The 23895-nt window shown below is 41.9% G+C and overlaps 1 protein-coding gene across 2 annotated transcripts in view; it reads left to right on the top strand.

Moving 5' to 3' along the window:
- FTO (FTO alpha-ketoglutarate dependent dioxygenase) overlaps positions 1 to 23895 on the top strand; it is a 293791-nt gene that overhangs the window by 65564 nt on the left and 204332 nt on the right. For both annotated transcript variants that reach the window (XM_055000443.1, XM_055000444.1), the window contains exons 4-6: positions 8352 to 8495; positions 16826 to 16905; positions 20817 to 20960. In XM_055000443.1, coding sequence (XP_054856418.1) covers positions 8352 to 8495; positions 16826 to 16905; positions 20817 to 20960 — 368 coding nt within the window. The remainder of the gene's footprint in view (positions 1 to 8351; positions 8496 to 16825; positions 16906 to 20816; positions 20961 to 23895) is intronic.

Consider the following 23895-nt stretch of genomic DNA (forward strand, 5'->3'; position numbering starts at 1 on the left):
CCAATCTTCACTATTATTGCATTTGCAAAGCTGTCGTATTCCCCAGCACAGTTCGACCAGGGGTCTTCTCTGGAGTAAGCCAGGCTTTCAGCAGCACCGATTGTACAATTGTACCGCCATGTGCACTGAATTTCTTACTGCCTAGATATTTATTTATTTTTTAAATAAATTATTTATTTTAAACATTTATTAGCAGCCCTTCTACCTTGCAGGCGCTCATAGCTTTCAATGTAAATAAAATAACAGTCAGAAAATGAAAAAATAGTAAAGAGTCCAGTAGCACCTTTAAGACTAACCAACTTTATTGTAGCTCAATCATTTATCAATCATTTATTACGGTCGCAAGACCAGCCAAGTTGAGTACAGGTAAAAAAAGAATGGTTTTTATTGTAGCATAAGCTTTCGAGATGCATTTGACAAAGAGAGCTGTGGTTCTCGAAAGCGTATGCTGCAGTAAAGTTGGTTAGTGTTAAAGGTGCTATTGGACTCTTTACTATTTTGCAACTACAGACTAACACGGCTAACTCCTCTGGAAAATGAATAAACATAATTTTTAAAAGTTAAAATGAATAAAACAGTTTTAAACTTGCATCGCAAGACCCGTTGTCCTCTTTTCCTATTAATAAGACATAGCCATTTCCTTTCCAGAAAGTTGTCAGTATTCATTAAGAAGGCTTCAAAAGGAGGCTGCAATGTGAAGTAGATGAAATTAGAATTTATCGGGACGTTTGCTTGCATTTGTGCAGGTTTAAAGTGGGATGAGGGGTTTCTGTGCTCACTAGAAAATGTTACCTAAGCAAAACTAGGAAAATTGTGTTAACTGCACGTGATGGCTTGGCAGGCGATTTTGGCTGGAGCCAACACCATCGTCACGCACACACATGCACAAATGTAGCTGCCTTATACTGAATCAGTAAAATAAAGCACAAAGTGTTCCCGTAATTGGACCATTATGAAATTGCTGCTCATCATTGTATTTATTGAACATTGTTAAAGTATTTATTGTAAACTACAGAAGGATTATCTATGAATTGTATTTATTGTTGCATTTATTGATCATATTGCTAATATGCAGTATTTCTCTATATGAACTCCCAAGGGATTACATATCTTAAGAACAATTAAACTAAGACTTATGGAACATGATCTACTCTACTCAGACTGGCAGGGTCTCAGGATTTTCTCATCACCTATTACCCGATCATCGTAATTGGAAGTGCCGGGGATTGAACCTGGGACCTTTTGCATGCAAAGCAGAGGCTCTTTCACTGAACCACGGGGCCGTCCTCCATCCACCTCTCATCCCCTAGAGCAGCCAACACTCCTTTCCCTCCCAGGCTTCTCTAAATGCAGTGTGAAAAGCCACACGTGCCAAATAGGGCTTTCCGAACTCTTGCAAATCTCAGGTGTTCAGGAAGCCCTGCTGGGCAGGCGTGGCTTGCGGTGCTCTGTAGAAAGAAGGCTGAAGGAGCAACAGTGGGGCAGGCGGCAGAGGAGGAGGAGTCACCATCTATGGCCTTAAGTCACCATCTGTCCTCACTTCATCATAAATAATATAATGGTTATCGCTAGTTGCTGCTGTCATGAATGAGCATTGTGTTTATCTCATGTGCATTTGAGCTTATCCCTTGCACAAGCTATACGGCTTGCATTTCACGGCCTTTTGACCTTACTTGATACTATTATCTTTCCTTTGAGCCCATCTTCCGACTGAGGACACGCTTCATGCATGCCGTGGAATGGGTTCTAACCTCTAACTCCTCGAAAGCTTATGCCACAATAAATGTATTGGTCTTCAGCAGGACCTTTTTTCAGCTGGAACGCAGTAGAATGGAGTTCTGGCACCTCTTGAAAATGGTCACATGGCTGGTGGCTCCGCCCCCTGATCTCCAGACAGAGGGGAGCTTAGATCGCCTTCTGCGCAGCGGCGCAGAGGGCAATCTAAACTCTGGAGATCAGGGGGCGGGGCCACCGGCCATGTGACCATTTTTGCCGAGGGTGATTTAAACTTTAAAAAACTCCCCCCTTGTTCCAGCTGACCCAAAGTGATGTCATTGCATGGTCCTGGGAATGTGCATGCACTTTGCGCATGCGCATGTGGTATCAAGGGCTCCACCTCCTGCCAGGAGTTGCCCCCATGCTGGCAACCCACTGAGTTCCACCACCTCTTTTCCCAGAAAAAAAGCCCTCGTCTTCAGTGTTTATTCCTTTGGCTTCCCTCTCTCGTCTCTCATTCCCAAGTTCCCTAGAAAATGTCTTTGGGATGGGCGTGGGAAGACAGATGTTGTGTACGGTTATTGTAATCAATACGAGACTTTATCCCCTAAATTTGGCAAAAATGAATACAGTTTAATAGGTAGGCAGAAATTCTATAGTAGTCTCCTGTTTTTTTTCCCTTTCCCAAAATGTGGATAGGCTGTTTCAGCCTGGAGTTTTCCTTTCTGTGGATTTTTTTGACTTGTATTGTTCTTGGCCGGTTGCCCCTTAAGGCTTGCTTGACTGTGTAAATCTTAGAGTAATAAACAACTGGATCTGTTAGTTGACAAGTTAATGTTTAGCAGGCTAACAAACCAGTGATGGACTGCAATAGCAACCTGTTTTGAAGGCCCTAATACTTTTTTTGTGCCTTTTTCAGCATAGTATACTTCCCTTTAGAAATTATTATTAAATGAATACACAGACAGAAAAACAAACAAAAATGGTTTGGCTTAATTTCTGTTGTGGTTATGATGGGAGGAGAATCTTCTGGTAGCATCGCTTGGAATTACTTGTGGAAACCAATTTATAATGTTCCTGCAGATTGATAATTGACCGTCAATTTAGATAGATGCAAGGTCAGGTAACGGTAAACGTGCCCAGCCTGTGTGGAATTGGATTCATTGACTTCCCTTTCAGCAACAATGTGGCAGAGATGCCACCCCTACAAACAATGACAGACTATCCTTGCAGTCAAGGCTCCCCTTGCAATCAAAAGAGGGTTCAAAATTCCAAGGATACTGGCTTTCGCTATGCAACTACCTTGTTAAAAAACAAAAGCTGTCTCTAATTTTGGAAAATCAAAAAGAGTCCAGTAGCACCTTTAAGACTAACCAATTTATTTTATTGTAGCATAAGCTTTCGAGAATCAAGTTCTCTTCATCAGATGCCTGATCCGAACTGGTCAAATACAGAAGAGGAGGGGAGGGGAAAGAACTGGACATATATCACAAGAGGACAGGATGCAATTAGTGTGAAGGCAATCAAAACATTCCTTTGCTTGTAAATGTAAACATCTCCTTTTGGTGTGGAGTCAGTTTGCCGCAGTGAAGGTATACAATTCCTATGTAGTATAAGCCCTCGATAACCACAGCTCTCCCTGCCAGCTGCATCTGACAAAGAGAACTGTGGTCCCCGAAAGCCCACACGCACTCAGGCTGAGATAATTGACAAACAAAGCCCACACCAGGCGTCTCCGGGCTCCCCCAGACCACGCCTCTGTAAAGGAAATCTGTTACCTGTGATAATGTGATAACCATTCATAGTCTCTATTCAGTCCCAGCTTGACAGAGTCAAATTTGCATATGAATTCCAATTCAGCAGCCTCCCGTTGGATTTTGTTTTTGAAGGGTTTCTGTTGAACTACAGCGACTTTTAAGTCTTTGGTGGAATGTCCTGGTAGATTGAAGTGTTCTCCCACTGGTTTTTGGACGTTTCCATTTCTAATGTCAGATTTGTGTCCATTTATTCTTTTGCGTAGAGGTTGGCTGGTTTGTCCAATGTACAGAGCAGAAGGACATTGTTGGCACATGAGGGCATATATCAGATTGGAGGATGAGCAGCTGTAAGAGCCAGAGACAGTGTAGTTGATGCCATTGGGTCCTTCACACTAATTGCCATTGATTGCCTTCACACTAATTGCATCCTGTCCTCTTGTGATATATGTCCAGTTCTTTCCCCTCCCCTCCTCTTCTGTATTTGACCAGTTCGGATCAGGCATCTGATGAAGAGAACTTGATTCTCGAAAGCTTATGCTACAATAAAATAAAATTGGTTAGTCTTAAAGGTGCTACTGGACTCTTTTTGATTTTGCTACTACAGACTAACACGGCTAACTCCTCTGGATCTAATTTTGGAGTGGTGCAGAGAGGCAATTTAGCATTCTTTTGGGGAGATTATATTCTCTGCATTCTGTGGGATGCAATTGAGAGCTTTCTGCTTTCAACTGGTTGACCAGAATCTAGTCACACATATTGGAGTCCACTAGCACCTTTAAGACTACCCAATTGTAAAGGTAAAGGTAATCCCCTATGCAAGCACCAAGTCATTACTGACCCATGCGGCGATGTCGCACCATGACATTTTCTTGGCAGACTTTTTTACGGGGTGGTTTGCCCAGTCATCTACACTTTACCCCCAGGAAACTGGGTACTCATTTTACCGACCTCAGAAGGATGGAAGGCTGAGTCAACCTTGAGCCGGCTATCTGAACCCAGCTTCCGCTGGGATCGAACTCAGGTCGTGAGCAGAGCTTGGGCTGCAGTACTGCAGCTTACCACTCTGCACCACGGGGCATTGTAGCATAAGCTTTCGAGAACCACAGCTCTCTTTGTCAGATGCATCTGATGAAGAGAGCTGTGGTTCTCGAAAGCTTATGCTACAATAAAGTTGGTTAGTCTTAAAGGTGCTACTGGACTCTTTACTATTTTACAACTACAGACTAACACGGCTAACTCCTCTGGATTTATTGAAATATTATGCAGGCTTCTAATATACAGCATAGATTACAGTAATACTTTGTAGCTGGGGCTCCCCTGGAAAAGTGTTCAGAAATTGTAATTGGTTCACGATGTGGCAGCCACGTTACTACCTGGAACTTGCCTTGCTCAACAACTTTCTCCAGTAACAGGTAAATTCAAGATGCTCTTTTTGATATTAAAAAAAAATACTCTAAATAACTTGGTATGGGTATCTGAAGACCCATTTTCTCTAATAGACAGACAGATGAATCTATTGTATGTGCAAGTTAAAAACATATTTAGAGCTCTAAAATTTTAAAATTTCTATCCTTCTCAAATAGGAAACTGCCCACTTTTAAAGATTTGCACCACAGGTTGTTCTCTGGTGGCCCCAAAGTGACAAGAATGGCCCCATCTCTCCTATGGATAAAATGCCCACAAAGGGAGGGGCACACAGAGATGTGATAGAGATTACTGCAAACCCAGGACCCCCTCCCCCCCACACAAGGTTTGCAGAAAAATGCAAAAAAGAAAGTGTTAAAATAAAATTGGAGAGGGACCAACCCTCCAAATGGCAATGGGGAAAACTTGGGGGATATTTTGGGTTGTTCTAACAGCTCAAAATTGTGCCTGCCAATGGAAAGAGGTATGGAGGGGAATGGGAATAAGGAGAGGGGGTGGAAGAGAGACTGTGTGGTGGCAGCATGGGGGATGGAGAGCAGGGACTGGCTAGGATGAGGATAGCGGAGCCAGTTTGGTGTAGTGGTTAAGAGCACGGGACTCTAATCTGGAGAACTGGGTTTGATTCCCCACTCCTCCACTTGAAGCCAGCTGGGTGACCTTGGGTCAATCACAGCTCTCTTAGAGCTCTCTCAGCCCCACCCACCTCACAGGGTGATTGTTTTTGTGGGGATAACAATGGCATACTTTGTAAACCGCTCTGAGTGGGTGTTAAGTCATCCTGAAGGGCAGTATATAAATCAAATATTATTCTATTATTATTACACTAGATGGTGTGAAAAGTTGGAAGCTGAAGCAGAAGACTGCAAGGTGTAGAGAAATTCAGGTAGGCAAGAGAGGCCATAGGAGTATTGGGGGGTAAGTGGGTGAGAAAGGAGGTTAAGCAAGATGGAAGTATCTAAGAATGCTAGAAATGAACAAGTAGTCTCTATTGGTCCGTCTTCAGGATTTAAAAAAAAATTGTACTTTTAAAAAGTTTAAATTACCTTAAAGTTCACATGAAAAGTACCTCTTGGTGTAAGCAAGATCTTTACAGGTTCTTCAAAGACAAGTTTCCAGTTTGGTCAGAAACTAGACATGGGAAATGTTGTTTAAGCAAGAGCAGGCGTGGTCGTAATCTCTGGTTGCAACACAACACTTTTTTTGTTTAATCCCCCCCCCGGATAGGTTGTGCAGGCAGATCCAACCGCAGATGTTGAGAAGACCCCCCCCCACTCCATGTACACCTCTTTCTCATTTTTAAAAAAAAATATTTTTGGAATAACTGACATTGAAAAGCAAGTAGCAGCTTGTTCCCCATTGTTTCTTAAATATCACAGCGAGAGTAATCAGTTTCAATTGCTGAAGGTAATCATAAAGCGTATTAGTTAGGAACTTCGGGACAGGCAGACAGCAAACTGCATGAGAACTGTATGCTTAAGCAATAAAATAAATGATCAAACTGCAAAGAGAGAGAGAGAGAGAGTTGTTTGAACAAGCACGTTCCAAAAAATGCTGGATTTATGAGCAGACCCCAGGAATCTTTGATTGAAACTGCTGTCTGTAATTGTAGCTCCATATTTTATTGGGGTCATGTTATGAACAGTACTGCTGCCGGTGTGAATAGGGTACACTGACTAACAGGCAGAGTTAACCCGCAAAGGTTACGTCTGTTTTATAATATCCAGGCCGTATAGCATTGGAAAGGTGGAATCAACCACGTTTGCTGTTTTCAGAAAGTGCTCTTTATTTTACAATTAAATTACAATTTCTCCATAAAGGAGATAGAGAATATTAGGGCTGTCGAAAGCTGTTAGTATCGATTAGGGGGGTGGGTGTATTTTCCTGTGCTTTTTCCTGCCTTGGCTTTTATTTTTTGTGTTTTGCTTTATAGAATAAATAGCATCCAAGAGCAGCGCCCCTCCCCCCCAACTCACCTCAAACACAAAAAACAACTCTAGAACGTGGTCCAATTGGATACTTCAAAAAATGAAATTTATGTAGGTATTTCTTTTATTTTGCTTAAAATCAGCTGGGAAATCGTTGCATGCTTTATAATGAACTAGGAAAGTCGTTCCTCAATCTAAATAAACACTGCATCAGCTTCACTTGATGAATTACTCGAATATCAAGAATCTAGAAGGTCAGCGTTGGTCCATCTGTGTGTATGGAATAATGAAAGTTATAAATCTTTCCCCCCTCCTCCTCCAAGTGTTTTCGGTTGAAAATTAATCAGGATGAAATTTGAAGAAAATATTGCATTGACACCTGTTTTTTCAGTAGCACCCAAATAAGCTCGTTTGTCCAATTATGATATTTTAGAGATGACGGGGCGTATGGCTTCTGCTTATTGATAGCCTCTTGAGATTGCAGAGGGGTCATTTCCTTGTTTTAAAAGCCCCTTTCTAACAAAAAAACAGTTCCATACCCTTTTTCAACAATTGCACAGCCATATAAATATCTTTTGAGGATGAAGAAGGCAAACAGAACATGAGCATCAACAAATTGGAGCTGAGTCAAAAACTACTTAAGCCAGACATTTTTTCAGCTCTGATGGGAAGTAGGGGAAGGGCCATAGAAACCTTAGAAAAATGGAAAAGTACCATATTGCCTTCAATGTATGAGTGAATTGTGAAAATGATGGAGTTGGCGGAGATGGCTAAATTTACAGCTCTGATCAGAGATCATTGTCTGCCTTTATGATAAATTGGAAACCCTTTATTGACTTTCTGCGTGAGACAAGAAAAAAAACGAACTGATGATTTGTGGATTTGATTTCTAAGAAGATAAATCAGGGAAAAATAAATAGAAGGGGGGCAGTATTGAAAAGGTAAATTTTGGAGGTATCAAAATTACCAGTATAATATTTGTAAAGATATGACAGGCGTTGTAGAGAAAAAATGGAAAATGAAATACGTATTTTTCTTTTATTTCTGCCCTTTCTCCCTTTTTCCTCTCTCCTTTTTATTCCCCCCCTTTTTCTATGCCCTTTTTATTGGGCTTTTGATCTTATCAATAAAATAAAAAAGTATTCTTGAAAAAAGAAGAAGAAACTTTAGGATAAACTGATCTCTCCCTTTGAGCAGGTTAGAGGCAAAGATACATTATCTGACTAATGCCTCAAGTGAAGCGATAGCTGCAGCTCCCAAGTCTGCACAGTTCAACATAATGTTGATCACAGCTGAGAATACAACATAAGCCCGGATGTTACCTTCTGAAATATAACACATTGTAAAATACCGATACAGGTCCAGATTCCCCCCCCCCCCGCCCCCTCCAACCACCATTCATGTCTTGAATGAATATAGAAGAGCTCCTAAAAGCTGATGTGGAAAAGTGTTTTCTCTGTGGACAGCTTCTGCAAATAAGGATGTTTCAAGCTGAACTGTTTGTTTTCCTTTCCTTTTTTTGGTCCAGACTGTACCACTAATGCAGCGGAGAAAGAGACTTCAAATGGCAGAGACCCATCCGTCTGGCATGTTGGCTTGAAAGTAGCATGGGACATAGAGACGCCGGGGTTGGCTATACCCCTTCACCAGGGAGACTGCTACTTTATGCTAGGTAATCTTTGAGGGCAAAGATGGTTCTTGGGTCCGTTTTGGCCACTCCTACAACCAGTACATTCAGAAAAGAAAACAAAGCCATGGTTGAACAGAACCTCCTTGTTCAGAGGTAGTATATCCCTTAATTCCAGTTGGTGATAGGGCAACACTGCAAGGAAGCATTGGCCTTCGTTCTCAATTTATTTGATCAAAGACCAGCACAAATCTGAAAAATACAGAATACCGAAAATATCGACCGGAATTCCATTGTACAAAAATATTACTTTTAAAAGGAAATTGACTAATCGATCTCTGCTTATACACCTTCCATGAGCTAACCGCTGTTGGACTAGATGAGCTGTGGGCCTTATTCAGCTCTTATATTCTTCATAGGAGTAAGCTAGGTCTCAACCATTTTTTGTGGTGGGCCAAGGGCACTTTTGGGGGAGGACTTCTATAATAATGTCCATACTAAGATCTTCCGTGTTACTGAAATGTCCTGGACACAGAGGGAAGGGTGGTTCCTGCTCACTTCTACAGGGACATCTCAGATCCAAGGATCGGGTGGGGGAGGTCAGACGGCAAAATCTGGCAACTCCCCCTGAAGTGCTACCAGTGAACCCTTCAATTGTAGGAGAGATGTGTGGAGGCACCGATACATTTAACGATGGTTTTTGCTCACCGTCCACTGTGCAGGATTGAAGATGTGTGGGGACCCCACATTGTGTACGTGTGTGTATAATGATTAGACTGTCTAGGAGGCCCAGATTTGAATCCCCCCCCCTACCATGGAGGCTTGCTCGGTGACCTTGGGCCAGTCACACAGTTTCAGCCTAACCTACCTCATACGGTTGTTGTGAGGACATAATGGAGGTGAGAGAACAATGTAAGCTGTTTTTGGGTCCCCACAGAGAAGAAGAGCAGGGCATAACTGAAACGTGATCCCCTCCTCAAAGACAAGTTCATGATCATTGTCTTTCTGCTGTGTCTGTGTTCAGACTCTTAGATTTGTGTGCAGTTGTACTAGTAGAGATAAGCAGCTAATTCAGATGTACAGTGGATATAGACAGCTAATTCAGATGTGTTTGGGTGTAATACATTTGTCCTCAGTAATAAAAATCTGGGGTTGTGGTGGTGGTTTTTAAGATAAACTTTGGAATAGCAAGGGCTTTCTCTATTCCCTAGATAGCTATTCATATTTTATATTGCATCTCATGCTCTGCTGGAAATCCTATATAAGAAGCAGGTCAAAAAAATAATATTTTACTTTAATGCTATAACAACATCCTGGGCATGAAAACACATTTTAAAACATTTCCCAGTTGTGATATATAAATCACTCATTATGGACATAGATCCAGAGGAGTTAACCATGCTAGTCTGTAGTTGCAAAATAGTAAAGAGTCTAGTAGCACCTTTAAGACTAATCAACTTTATTGTAAGCTACATTTGACGAAGAGAGCTACGGTTCTCGAAAGCTTATGCTACAGTAAAGTTGGTTAGTCTTAAAGGTGCTACTGGACTGTATATCATTATGGATAGCGCTTTATAGGGGCAGACCCAGGTTCGAATTCCTGCACTGCCATGAAAGCTCACCGGATGACCTTGCATCAGTCGTACTCACTCAGTCTAACCTCCCCCACAGGGTTGTTGTGAGGATAAAATGGAAGAGAGGAGACTGATATAAGCTACTTTGAGTCCCCATTAGGTAGAAAAGGCAGGGTATAAATAAAATAAAATAAATAAATAAAATCACGGCAACCTCCCGCCCCCCACACTCACTATTTTCTGCCATGTTTTTCCTACTTTTTGGCAAAGTTTCAACTTAAGCTATGTTTTTCTTTGTTAAGGAACCTGCAGGTGTGTGTATAGAGAGTACTTTTCTTTGCTAGATTCTTATATAGGATTTCCAGTAGGGCATTCACACAAGTTGGATAATGCACTTTCAGCGCACATTCTTGTGTGAAACAGGAAAAGCCACGTACATACGATCGCTGAAGTGCATTGAAAATGCATTGGAAGCGAAATAGGCCTGTAGTTTTTCACTTCACTTACATCTAAACCTTCTTTGGGGATCAAAGTAATATTAGCTTCTCTCCACTTCTCTGGAGTCTTCCCTTCTTTTACAATTGCATTCAACATTGATTGAATAGGCAGTAATATCTTGTCTTAAAATAAGTTATAGTAAATTGCTGCAAATCCATCTGGCAGAAGAATTCAGGACCACCTAACGACACCCACTTCAAAAGTGAACACTCATTGTATTATTCAATACATTGTATTATTCAATACAATTACAATTTGCCAGTTTACATGCAGTTCATACAATATTCAAAATCCATTCACATTGCAAAGTTGTATTAATACATACAGTCTTCGTGACAAGACCCATAAAGTGCTCAGTGCTGGTATAGCAAATAGTCCATAACCACAGCTACAGCTATATAGCTATTATACATAAATCTATAAACAGATTAACTCAGTCCAATGCAATTCAATGCAACAATATAGATGGCCAGAAAAGCACTATAGGTCATAAATCGTATAGAAACATCCATCTGACGGGAAACTGGTGCAGAGTCCCGTTTCTGGAACCCCTTTCTCAAAGATGGTATATGTGCACTCCGATGTATCCTTCATCCACTTTTGACTTGCACTTAAGCCCTCAGTAACATAACATCCGATGCTGAGTTGAGCCAAGGCTACAGGAGCTTTCCCCGTTTTCAAATTTTTAATTGCGTCCACCACTTCATTTGTAGTAATTGGGTTCCTCGTTATAGATCTTTGTTCTTCCGATATCTGTAGAAGAGTCTGATTCTTCAGATATTCTTCCATCTTTCCTTGAGATATCTCTTGTTTCTTAAATAATAATGAGAAATATTGAAATACGATTTTCTGCTAATAAACCGTTGGGATCCCCAGATCTATTACGTTAATAGTGGATCTTTCCTCCAGTGCAAAAGCTTTTCCTTGATGTGAGGGGTGATTTGAGTCTGAGAGCCAAGCTATACGTGACGCCTTACACAGGTTGGACACTTGTCAGCTTCCCTCAAGTTTTGATGGGAAATGTAGGCAATCTTGGTCTTGCAGCTGTAATGGAGACCCAAGCTATAAAACCAGGACGCCTTCATTTCCCATCAAAACTTGAGGGAAGCTGACAAGTGTCCAACCTGTGTAAGGCGTCACGTGTAGCTTGGCTCTGAGCTTCTGGAAGAATCCTGTGGGTCCCTGTCTTTTAGCCCCATCTCCTCTGGTTCAGTCTCCCTGGGTGACTTCTAACATTGGAGTACATCTTTTATACCCTGAAGATTGAATCTGGAGGTGGATTTCTTCATTGTCCATCAGTAGTTTTTTAAAAATGCAATAATTAGTCAAATTAATGTAATCCAAATGGGCCCATTTTAGAGCTGTGCTCTTTGGAAAGGTAGATGTTTCTTCTTCAAACATTTCTGTGTTATAAATGTCAGAAATGATGTAGTGTGACAAGTTGCACTGGGAATTTAAAAAACAACAAAAAGCCTTCCTTGAAAGAACCGAGGAAAATGAGTGCGTGTTTCAGTTTTCTTCCTGCTATATTTCCCCCCGAAAGAATTCCTGAGGTCTTTTGAGCTTGGGAATATAATAAGATTCTTTTTTGCACTGAGAGAAGTGGAGAGGGGGAGAGAAGTTGTGTTAATGTTGAAGCGGTAAAGGTTAGTTTAGCACCTGCTTTTTAATCTGCGGCCTTCATATTTTCAGGTGACTGTTAAATAACACCTGGAACTCTACAGTGTACATTGACAGGGGGTGAACACCTTTTATAATATCAAAAATGAATGCATACGTATTTTAGGGACTCACTGGAATAGATAGGGCTTATCTGTTTCCTCTCACTTACAGAAGCTTTTCTTGATAAATGAAGCCCAGTCTTCAGATCTACTGAAAAGAAAAACACTTTTCCTCAATTTATATATATAAAAAGAATATCTTGGCCTGGAGAGGGAGAATGGGTTGAACTCTGTAGCTCCCATCTTCCATCAAAGAGTGTCTGCTGGAAAATGTATCAGAGGCGGGCAATAAATCCACAGCACGTGGAGCTGCCTGGGATATCCCCATCTGCTCCTTGCAGCCTGTTGTCATGGTCGTAGCATTAAATTGAAATCTTTCCCCCTGATCTTTCAGGGAGTAGATGCGACCAGATCTGCAAGTAGATTTTACAATTGTCACTAATTTTCCTACCGTGACTTCAAAACACATTGAACTGAAAATACACTTTGGGGCTCCGTTCAAAGGGGGAAGACATGGGTCACTGCAGCTGTTTCCTATAGATCAAATGTCTCTGGGAGGTTAGAGGTTTAAAGGCAGCTTGAGGATTAGTTTAGTGGCGTCTATTGGTGGGGAAGGGGGAGAACCGAGCAAATTATGGTTCAAGGAGCACCCCCCCTCCCTGAATTATTTTCATTAACCAGAAGTTGGGAGCCCACATTTACAGGAGAGGGTTGCGGGCGAGGAAGCAAAGAGTTAAGTGGGAAAAGTCTTCCATATGTACGGGGCGGGGGGGGGGAGCCGTTCATAGTTCCTTCCAGTTAATTGCCTTCTGAAACTAGAACCTGCATTTGATCTACATACTTTCTATATCTTTATTTGTGACGACTGGGTGATCCAGAAAGTTATTGTTGCTGAGCTTTGATCAGGGAGTTTGGTGAAGCAGCTACATCTTGTTCGGTTGTCTGTTAACGAATCGTGTGCGTCGTCCTTGCGTGTACGTTTTTGTTGCTGTTGTCATTGTTTCAAAAATATTCCTTATTAGGGACAATTCACACTTCCTGGTGGCTGGCATTCCCTCCCCACACACACACTCTTATGCTAAGCATCACAGAGGAGAGCTATGCTATATTGGGAGGGGCCCTCTGATCCCCCTTGTAGCCAGCAATGGCTAGCCAGGTGCTTTGGCAGAATCCACAATCAGGAACGTATGCAATGGCCCTCATGTGTTCTTTTGTCCCCTGGCAGTTGGTATTCTGAGGTATATAGCCTCTAAATAAGGAAGTTCTGTGTAGGTGTTGTGGCATAGCATGCCAGGGAAACACATTTTGGGGAACTCAGTGGATGAATGGTTGGGAGCCACAACTGGCCATGGCTTTTAGGTATGCACATGTTGCATGTTCGGAGACATCTGTCTCTTTGTGTTCTGTGCATTTCAGGCGGGTGTCTCTGATGGGGAGGCAGCAGAGTGAACTCACTATGTAAGGTGTGTGAGGTGGAACTTAGAGAAATTATGAGGGTTGCCACGCCTGCTGTTATTGGCAGCTGGAGAAACTAGGGGGGATGCACCTGAAATCAGAAGTGACAGTACTTCTGGGCAAAAGGCCATAGAGATTTGGGGGATTCCCAGAGTGTCACCCGCTACTTCCTGTTTCAGACACAACCCTGCCCCCCCTTTCTATGCTGTCATAATCAGTATTATTGAGCAGGTGACTGGATTAGCAGGCAAACACCCACTGGGGAGAAGGCAGGAGGCAGCCTTAGTGATAAATTCTTATTATTATCAGAGGTTAATAGCATTCAGATTTAATAACACTTTGTAAACCGCTCTGAGTGGGCATTAAGTTGTCCTGAAGGGTGGTATATAAATCGAATGTTATTATTATTATTGTTATTATTAAGGGAGCCACCACTTTGAAGAGACTATCCACAGTGCATGGTGATTTGGTTTTAATAAGGAGTAGTTCTGTCTAATGGTAAAGTGGCTGCCCCTCATGGCAGTCATGGAGACAGCAAATCTGCATGGACACAGATAAGGTCAGAGGTCTCTGCGTACTCGGGAGACTCTCCGGGTGTCCAGAAAAACAGGACTTTTTAAATCAACCAGAGGGAAGAAAAAAGACCCTCTGGGAACAGACAGATGAGGACTGAGCATGCTCCAGGAGACATGAAATAAGAGTCAGCTAAAGGGGGAAGAGAGAGGAGTAGAGGCACATTAACCTGCTGAGACTCCTGAGAGCTTACAAGATCTAGGAGTAAAGATGTGGATAAGTGAGTGAGATATCCAAATGGTTCTCTCCTTTCCCTGCAATTCCTTGTAGGTCTCCTATAAGGATAACGAAGAGTATACACGTGGTTAATTAGCAGGTAACCACCAAACAAAATGACATCCAGATTATATGATCCAAGTTTAGAATTGACTTAATAGCTTTCTCATTCTTAATGTTTTAACGAAACTTACAGTGAAATCCTAAACAGAGTTACTGCAGTCTACGCCTATTGAAATCAATGAACTTAGGCCGGAGTAACTCTGTTTAGGATTTCACAGAGGTCTGGGCTTATTAAATGGCTGAGACCAATAAACAGCCACCATCTTGTCTTTTGGTGCCTGTGGTTTGGCCTAGCCTGGCAACAAATACATCTGTTTTCCCTACAGTGTTTGGAAGTATCTGAGGTATGCTTTCAGTTTGTGCACCCCTTATTCCCCTCCACCCTCCTCCGTTATTCTTTCTACCTTCTCTTGTCAAGAATTTTTACTGTTAAAATACAAAAGATAAGCAGAGGCATAAAAATAGAACAGAATGAGGCCAGGAAGGGACAACAACACAAAAGAAGGGTTAATCTCACTAAATCCCAGTAGGTTTTATAGCTAAAGTGTTAGAAATTTGTTAATATATGCAAAAGAGACTCTGATGTGCCATAGATATTAGAACAATATCTGTCTGTGATCAAAAGCGGAAGTGAAGAGCATTTAAAACTCAGTGTGGTCTTAGATGAAAGACATTCATAATGTTGATTTAACTCTAATTAAAGCCTTCTCCAGAACTGGTATTGTGAGATAATATAATATAGTGCTCAACATTAAGTATTTACAGGGGGAAAAAAAGACAATACTATGATTAAAGAAAGAGAATAACACAGAGTAAGGGGTGGGAAATAAAGGAGAAACACCAAATATTTTCATCATAAGTGGGTGAAAAGGTTAATTTTTATTCTTTTTTTGAGTATCCCAGGAGCGACAGCCAGAACTGCTGCTGTACGGGCCGCTGTTGTCCATGTGCAGTCTTTAACTGAAGCAAGTTCATATCCAGTTGTGACACAGCAATGAACTGCCATAGCAAACCTTTGTTATTTATCATAGACTAGAGAATATAAAGGGTGAGAAGAGCCAAGGGGCAGGAATTAGGATACTAATTGCATCAATTCAGAGTTCCATATGCATTCTTGATAGACCGGTTTTGTTTCTCCATTAGAATTATAGAGTCATAGGGTTGAAAGGGAACTTCAGGGTCATCTAGTCAAACCCTCTGCACACGTGGCTTTTCTCTTCATTTCATTAAGAGTTCCGCTCCAGGTTTGTAAGATTGGATCAAAACGGTGTTGTTGTTTTTTTTTTAAAAAAATTATTTATTCAGCACACAAAAATACAATTATTTGAAATACAAGTTAAAATTAACAATGTTAGCCATTTGAGGGTGACTGGAAAGTGCACCATGTCAGAATAGGGTGGGAATGACTATTTTAGGAAAGGAGCCACAGTTTCTAAATCCTTTTGCCCTACCTCCAATTCCATCTTTAAATGATATTTCCAACTATGTTAGTCAAGCCAGAAATTGCTACAGATTACAAATCTTTTAAGTTTTCCACAAGGGGCAAGACTTTTTTTAAAAAAACAAACAAAAAACTTGTATACAGTTAATACAGTCAAACAAAGTTCATTATACTTGTAAGCATCATTGAACTAGAATTAATAATAATAATATTTGATTTATATACCGCCCTTCAGGATGACTTAACACCCACTCAGAGTGGTTTACGAAGTATGTTATTATTATCCCCACAACAACAATCACCCTGTGAGGTGGGTGGGGTTGAGAGAGCTCTGGGAAGCTGTGACTGACTCAACGTCAGTGCTGGAGGAGAGTGGTGCTGGAGGAGAGTCACCCAACTGGCTTCAAGCGGAGGAGTGGGGAATCAAACCCGGTTCTCCAGTTTAAAGTACCACGCTCTTAACCACTACACCAAACTGGCTCTTGAGTTCTAGGCTCCATGGAGTTCTGGGCATGTTGTATATGTAGGCTCCAGATTGGGGTTCTTATTTAGTTTACTAATTTCACTTCTGCTTCATGGTCTTCTTAAAAATACACATTTTCTCAAGTCTATTAATCTCTCTCCACCCTCCACCCTCCACCTCTCTCCACCCACATCTGTTCATAAAGTCCTTTCCATTGTTACTGGAAATAACTATCTGTACAGATTACTTAATAAAAATTAATATTATGTAGCAGGAAGAAGAAAAACACAGTTTTTGGAAGTATGTTTTTGGAACTGGAAGGTCGTCTTTAGAATCCAACCTCACCATCCCTTTTCATAATCTATCCCTAGATGATCTGAATATGACCCACCAGCATTGTGTTCTAGCAGGCCAGTATCCGAGATTCAGCTCTACCCACAGAGTAGCAGAGGTGAGTAGGAAGGTGGGTTTTTTTAAAATCAGTTGTTCCTTTGACATTAACCTAATTACAGTTATTGTTGTTATCATCCACTGGTTCCTTCACAGCCACCTCTTCCTTAGCTTCTGAAGGAAGCCTTGAAGGAAGCATTACATCATTTAATTGATGGTGGTGAAGTGCCCTCAAGTCATAGCTGACTTATGGAGACCTCTGGTGGAGTTTTCATGGTGTCCTGAGAATTCTGTGGAGCCTTGAATGCAAAAGTAATTTGCAAGCATTTGGTCCAAGAACAATTAGCAAACAATTCCATATAAGAAGATATGCCAGGCTCTCAGATAAAGTAGCAATATTATGGGTAATGTTCACTCACCCCACACTCCATATTTGGAGATAAGCTGTGTTGTACATTTCTCATTGGACCTCTGTTCCCGTTTTTGTTCTCTGTTGGTTCTCTGTTCCCGCAGTTTTGTGCTCCTTGCTTCTGTGGTTGGTGTTTCCCAGAGCCTATGCACATTAAAACAATAAAAGCTTTTCTGGTAAATAAGGATCAGTGTGGCTGTTCCCAAGTTCAGTCCACCAAAAGATAGCCCAGCTTGGCTAAATGAGGTTCTCAGAACAGTGGCAAGAGAATAAGAGAGGGGGTTTGCCATTGCCTGCCTCTGCAGCCCTGGTCTTTGTTGGAGGTCTTCCATTCAATTACTAACCAAGGCCGACCCTGCTTAGCTTCTGAGATCAGGCTCACCTGAGCTATCCAAGTCATGCTGCTCCCCCAAATCCCTTACCTTCACTCACATCTACTGCTTGTTTTCATTCTACTCGGAGGATGTCACTGGTCTCTGGGTGGATATCTTGGCAGAGTAGAGATTAGAACGGTGTGTCCCAGATCCTATTTCAACACTCTAACCACTACGAAACACTGCCTCTCAAGTTGCCTCAAAGCTAAGAGCTGGAATGGCAAAGGGAACGGACTGTGACCTGGGAGGTCATCGGTTCAGATTTCGGTTCTGCCACGAACTTTCTCTCTGCTCTGCATTTATAATGGTGAAATATCCTTCCTTAGCAGGTCATACTATTATAACAAGTTAGTGTGTGTGAAGTGTTGTGGGCGCTCGAAGGTGCTATACAGATGCTAAGTTATGGGTGGGAGTGTTCTAAATATCACTTAAAGGTTTCTTTGTAGTCAGGAGCTCTCTGAACCCAACTCCTTTACTGCTGTCTTGTTCTGATATTAAAATTCACATTTATTTCCAGACTCACACACATCAAGAAAGAAAAAGCTTCCTCTTTAGAAGCCGCTTCTTTGTTTTTATAAACCTTTGTGACCTCACATTACAGAGTAGAGAAATTCTCAATACAAAGAATTAGAACACCAAGGGGTCCTTTCTCAAGGGTGTTCTCCGGGATTTAGCATTACTTATAAATATTAAACTGAAAAATAATTCTGATATACACACAGCCTTGTGCCCCCCCCCCCAAAAGGGAAGGGGAAATAGGGCCATTTTATGTTTTTGTTCTTTCGGAACTGAAGGAAGTTTTGTTGAAAAGAAGAGGGAAGAATAACTGATCTATACATGTGTGTTCTCTTTAGTTTTGAAGCATACGAACTTTCTTTGAGCTAGTGCTTATTTGCTCACACATCCTTGGGCACGGCACTGTGAAAAATATCCTAGAAAGCATTGTTAGACTCAGGGAGAGGGGCCCTGGTGTATCCAAACCATGAAGTTTGCAACTTTTACAATAACCTTTTTTGGTTTCAATCCATTGCTACCAGTGTGTTGATGATAGGGAGGTAAAGCTTAGAGGAGAATTCACCTGCTTGTCTTAGGACATTCTACCTCTTTAAGTCATAATTATTAGTACGGTCTGATTGGTGTGGGTCATAAGAGGGTCAGTGTGGGGTAGTGATTTGAGGGTCAGACTACATTCTGGGAAGATCTGAGTTCAAATCCTCAATAATCCACAGTGCTCATTAGATGACCTTGGGTAAGTCACTCTCTCACAGCCTAACCTACCTCACAGGGTTGTCGCAAAGATAAAATAGCAAGTGGAAACATGGATGCACCTCTGAGATCCTTGGAGTGTGGGTGAAATAGATAAATATCTGTGTTCTCCTGATCTTTAGTCTGTGTATTAGCTTATCTGCTTACTCTGGCCACACAGTGTTGTGTCAACATTAGTTCTCTGTTGTGGTGGCTTCTGTAGATGTTTGTACATGTTACGCTTTTTAAAAACAAAAATCCTGATTATTTCTTTGTTGTTGTAACAGTGCTAAGAATCGGGCCATAAGAATGGATTCGTTACTAACCCCAAGTTTATACAAAAAGGAGACAATATTTTGATCTGTAAAAGGAGACATTCTGAACAAGTTGGCCTCACTTTACAGAGTCCTGTTAAATTGCTGCAAACAAACCTCTCCATTGTAAGATCTCACTGAGCCAGATGTGTATAACCTTTGCTTTTGATGAGCTGTACAATTTCACACTGCGTATGGGGGACCAGAATAGGAAGGAAGACACAAAACAGCATCTAATGGAGAAAGTTCTAGGTTAGGAGGAAAGATTACTGGATTTGGGTCTAGTTCTGGGCATACTTTTCCCCCAGTGGCTTTGTTTGTTCAAGGAATATACTATGTAGGTACACCTCCACAGTTGTGTCCCAGTGTCTGACATAGTACAGCCTATAACTGAACGCACCATGTAAGGCTTTTTCTGCACACCTCCTTCTTTAGCAGATGTTTCTCCACCCCATTCCTCCGAGGAGCTTAGAGCTGCTTACCTAGTCTTCCATTTTTATCCTCACAACAGCCTGTAAGGCAGGTTAGGCTGACAGAGACTGGCCTATGGTCACCTAGTATCTTCACAGAAGAGTGAGGAATTAGAATCCACATCCTGTCTCCCAAATCCCAGCCCAGTGTTCTAACCACCAAACCATACCAGTTTGCCATCTTTTGTTCATTCTTTAACTTCAGTGGGCCCCAAAATAATGAAAGGTCTTTTTTAAAAAAAATGTAACTTCTATTCAATGTATGATGCTTGTGAGGGAACTAGAGAAGATCCTTAAAGATAAAGATGTCTCTCTGGGGATCAAGAACAAGATAACCCAAATGATGGTATTCCCCATTACTACGTATGGATGTGAAAGTTGGACAGTAAAGAAAACTGACAGGAAGAAAATTGATTCATTTGAAATGTGGTGCTGGAGGAGAGTTTTGCAGATATTATGAATGACCCAAAAGAGAAATAAGTAGATCAAAACAAGCCTGAATTCTCCCTAGAAGCTAAAATGACAAAAAACTGACGCTATCGTTCCTTGGTCACATCATGAGAAGACAAGATTCACTGGAAAAGTCAATATTGCTAGGAAAAATGGAAGGCAGTAGAAAAAGAGGAAGACCTAAAACGAGATGGCTTGACTCAATAAAAGAAGCCACATCCTCCAGTTTGCAAGATCTGAGCAAGTCTGTTAATGATAGGATGTTTTGGAGGTCTTTCCTTCTTAGGGTCCCCATAGGCTGGAGGCGACTTGATGACAACACACAAACGTGTATGAAAACTTAATGAAAATACATTTATGTACAGAATACCCACCTACTCTAACCTGAATGGCTTAGGCTAGCTGATCTCATCGGCTCTTGGAAGCTAAGCAGGGTCTGCCCTGGTTAGTACTTGAATGGGAGAATTTCAGGGGAGCCCAGGGTCACTATGGAGGGGCAGGCAATGGCAAACCACCTCTGAACATCTCTTTCCTTGAAAACCCTTCAGGATCACCATTAGTCCTCTGTGACTTGACGGCATTTTCCATCACCACCCTATCAACCTCCCTGCAATTTGATTATTCTGTTCATACTCGCTGTAACATAACGTTTTGTTTTGTTTCCCCGATCTTGTTTTGAACTCGAATGATACCTTTGGGATTTGTTGCAGAGCTCCAGAGGGACCCTGCGTTACATTTTGGGCCAGTGCAACGCAGCGCTTCAGAACTTGTATACTGATGCCGATTTGATGAGCCCGTCTTTGAAATCTCTGGATGCCGTAGTTATAACACAAGCAGAGGAAACTCATAACGAGGTGAGGATAAGGTTTATGTTGGAAGGAGAACTTCATGCAATGCACGGAACAATATTTCTGTACATGTCGTCGTTAGTCGAGGGGTCATAGATCTGCAGTAGAGGGTATGGATGCTTGCAGAGGTTTGTAGATTCGGTCGCTGCTGTCGTTCGTCGGATGGATTCTCAGATGGCAGGGCTAAGAGAGAAGCTTGGCCACAAAACTTTGAAGAGCCACTGCCAGTCAGTGTAGAATTAACCGTTCTGGGCTAAGCAGAGTGATGATTTTACTCAGTTATAAGTAGCTTTATATGGTCACATTTAGGATTGACAGCCCTTGTTTGGCCACCAGTAGTAGACTCAAGGCAGTGAATACAGGCATCATCACATGACATCGTGATATATCCAGCTGAAACAAACAGAAGTGACATCACTGCATCACATGACGCTCTAGGAATCCTCCCAATCTCTCTGGTAAAAACTGCAGTGTGGTGATATCTCTTACATTTTTTCAACTGGAAATGATGGCGCGGCATTGCTTGATGCCTCTCCCCTCCCCCGTTTTCCTCTTGCTGCCTGTTGAGTGTTTAGCAAGTGTCACCCCTTCTGTCATGAAAGGGTTAAGCTGATGTTTTTGTTTAGTTAGAGATAGCTAGTTTGCATACAGCCATTTAAATGTCCAGTAGTTCCTCCTGCCAGAGAATAGGGGAGGTTTATGCTTAATGAAGTGATCTAAGATTCACTATTTGGTGACCAGATCTATTGAGGTGCAATTAGAATTCCTGCCGGTACTCAGGTATCAATTATAGTGTCCAGTTGCGGTTAGACCACAGAGATCTAGAGATGTAGAAGTTTAGAAAGAGACAAAAGAAACAAGATGCAGTTTAGTTAGCTATTGTTTTCTTCCCAATGCGATTCTTTCACCTTTATATGTAGCAAACTCTTTTTTACAGAAGCTAAAACACCCACGAGTCTGCTCTGCTTATTTCCGCTATGCATTAAGCACGCTCTGCTATTAATTCCACTGAGTGATGGTGACGATTTCGGCTGGCAACCCTTAGTCACACTAGACATGATATTGGGAGATCCATAAATAAATCTCCCTTTTTTCATGCCAAACAACAGACACAAGGGGCCCAATCCAAATGGGCTGTGGTTCAGGATGAGAGGAGTTGTCACCACCTCTGTGCTGTTTTCCTAATCTCCATTGCCCTCCTTCCACCCTCTACTTTCCCCCCCAGCAGTGAAAGATGTACCAGATTCCACCCCCCCTCCGCTTAGCCACTGCTGTTTAGCATAAGGAATAATGTGGTGGATCTGTTCACAGAGCTCTCGATGACATGTCTAGTTTGGCCGCATGTAATGAAATTTAACATCTGGCTACGCAATACTGTGTGTAAAATATATATGGCATAGTATGATTAAAAATATATAGGGTAAACTGTTGAGCTGGCATCAAGGGTAAGCCGCATTTATCTTTGGCACCTGCTGAGCCAAACGCAGTTTGGGGAGCACCTCTCAAGTTTCAGGTGAGTCAGGACACACGGAGTCTCTCTGCACGAGACGCCTCGGCACATGTTCGTCAAGTGTAGGGAGACACAATGTTAGCCGGGAAGTGTAGTTTAAAAAGACAGCAGAGATCGCTCCTCAGAGGATTTGTCAATTTCACCTCTCCAGTCTAAAACTGTGTGGGATGGCAACCAAGAGGGTGGCAAGGAATGGAAATGGGCTGGAGCTGCCTTCCAGAGCCGGGCTTGGATCTGGAGAGGTTATAATGGGCTAAAGTTTCCCTTCTGGCATTTCACAGCCCCTTCACAATGTATAGCAAAGCCTTTGCCCTGCCGCCGGCTCTGTCTTTTTAAACTACCCTTCCCGGCTAACATCGCATTCCCTGACATGTGTTCTTCAAGTGTCAGATGTCTTGTATACAGAGACTCATTGTTAGGAGGGTATCTGTGTGCTCTGGCTCACCAGATAGGTCTTTTGTTTTTGCTACTGGGAGTGATTTGGAGAGTCTGTGAAACCCTTGGAGGGTTCCCAGATGTACAGGCCTGCACCAGTTCATCTTCTGAGGCCTACTACCTTGTGTATGGATCATCACTGTTACTTTCCTTGCCTCCACTCCCCCCGCAAGTCCCACTTATTGTGTGTGTGTTTTCCACCATAAGTTTCAATTTGTACTGTAGTACTCTTTTAAGATTGGATTTCATCTGCATGTGAAAAGGGAGTTGTTCATATTCCGGCCTCTCGATTCCCTCCCCTGGCCCTTTGCAAATGTTCGCATTGGGATTAATTCCATACGACGGCAGTCTCCCTTCCCTACACGCCCCGCTAGCAAGCCCTTTTTCTACCACACATGTGGGCAACTTATCTGTGGTTTCCATTGCTGTGGAGACACATTTCTTCACCAAACACTGCTGTAAACGGGAAGCGTAGACATCTGTGGTGCTAATGCGGGTCTTTGATTCTTCTTTTTGAAAGAGAAAAGACCGCATGCTTTTTGTATACTAATTATAGGGTAACTTTTGGTAGGTTCATGGCCTAATACAACTGGTATGTTCCTAATCTGTGAAGCATGTGTTTGAAGACAACCTCAATTTTATATCTTAAATCCTAGATTTGACGGGGTGATTCCAGAAGACTTTTCTTTTTCTAGCACAGGAAATTCTGATGATTAAAAACAAGGAAAACGGTGATAGCAAGTACAGATATTGACAAGTATTTTGTATTGTCTCTCTTAGAAAACGAATTAAGACTTTAGTGTTTGATGGACCAAAATGTTGTGCTAAGTGGCAGCATAGTAAAGAAATACATGCACTTTCAAACACTGTGGAAACAAATACCATCTTAAGAGGCAGTCTCTCCCCCAACTCTTCTTTCATAGGGCTGAGCAGGGAATTTAACCTGGTTATCTCAAAGCCTCGTCTGCCACTTTTGCTACTGTGTCCCAGATCAAC

Source organism: Eublepharis macularius, chromosome 16 (assembly GCF_028583425.1).
Source record: "Eublepharis macularius isolate TG4126 chromosome 16, MPM_Emac_v1.0, whole genome shotgun sequence".
Classification (NCBI taxonomy): Eukaryota; Metazoa; Chordata; class Lepidosauria; order Squamata; family Eublepharidae; genus Eublepharis; species Eublepharis macularius.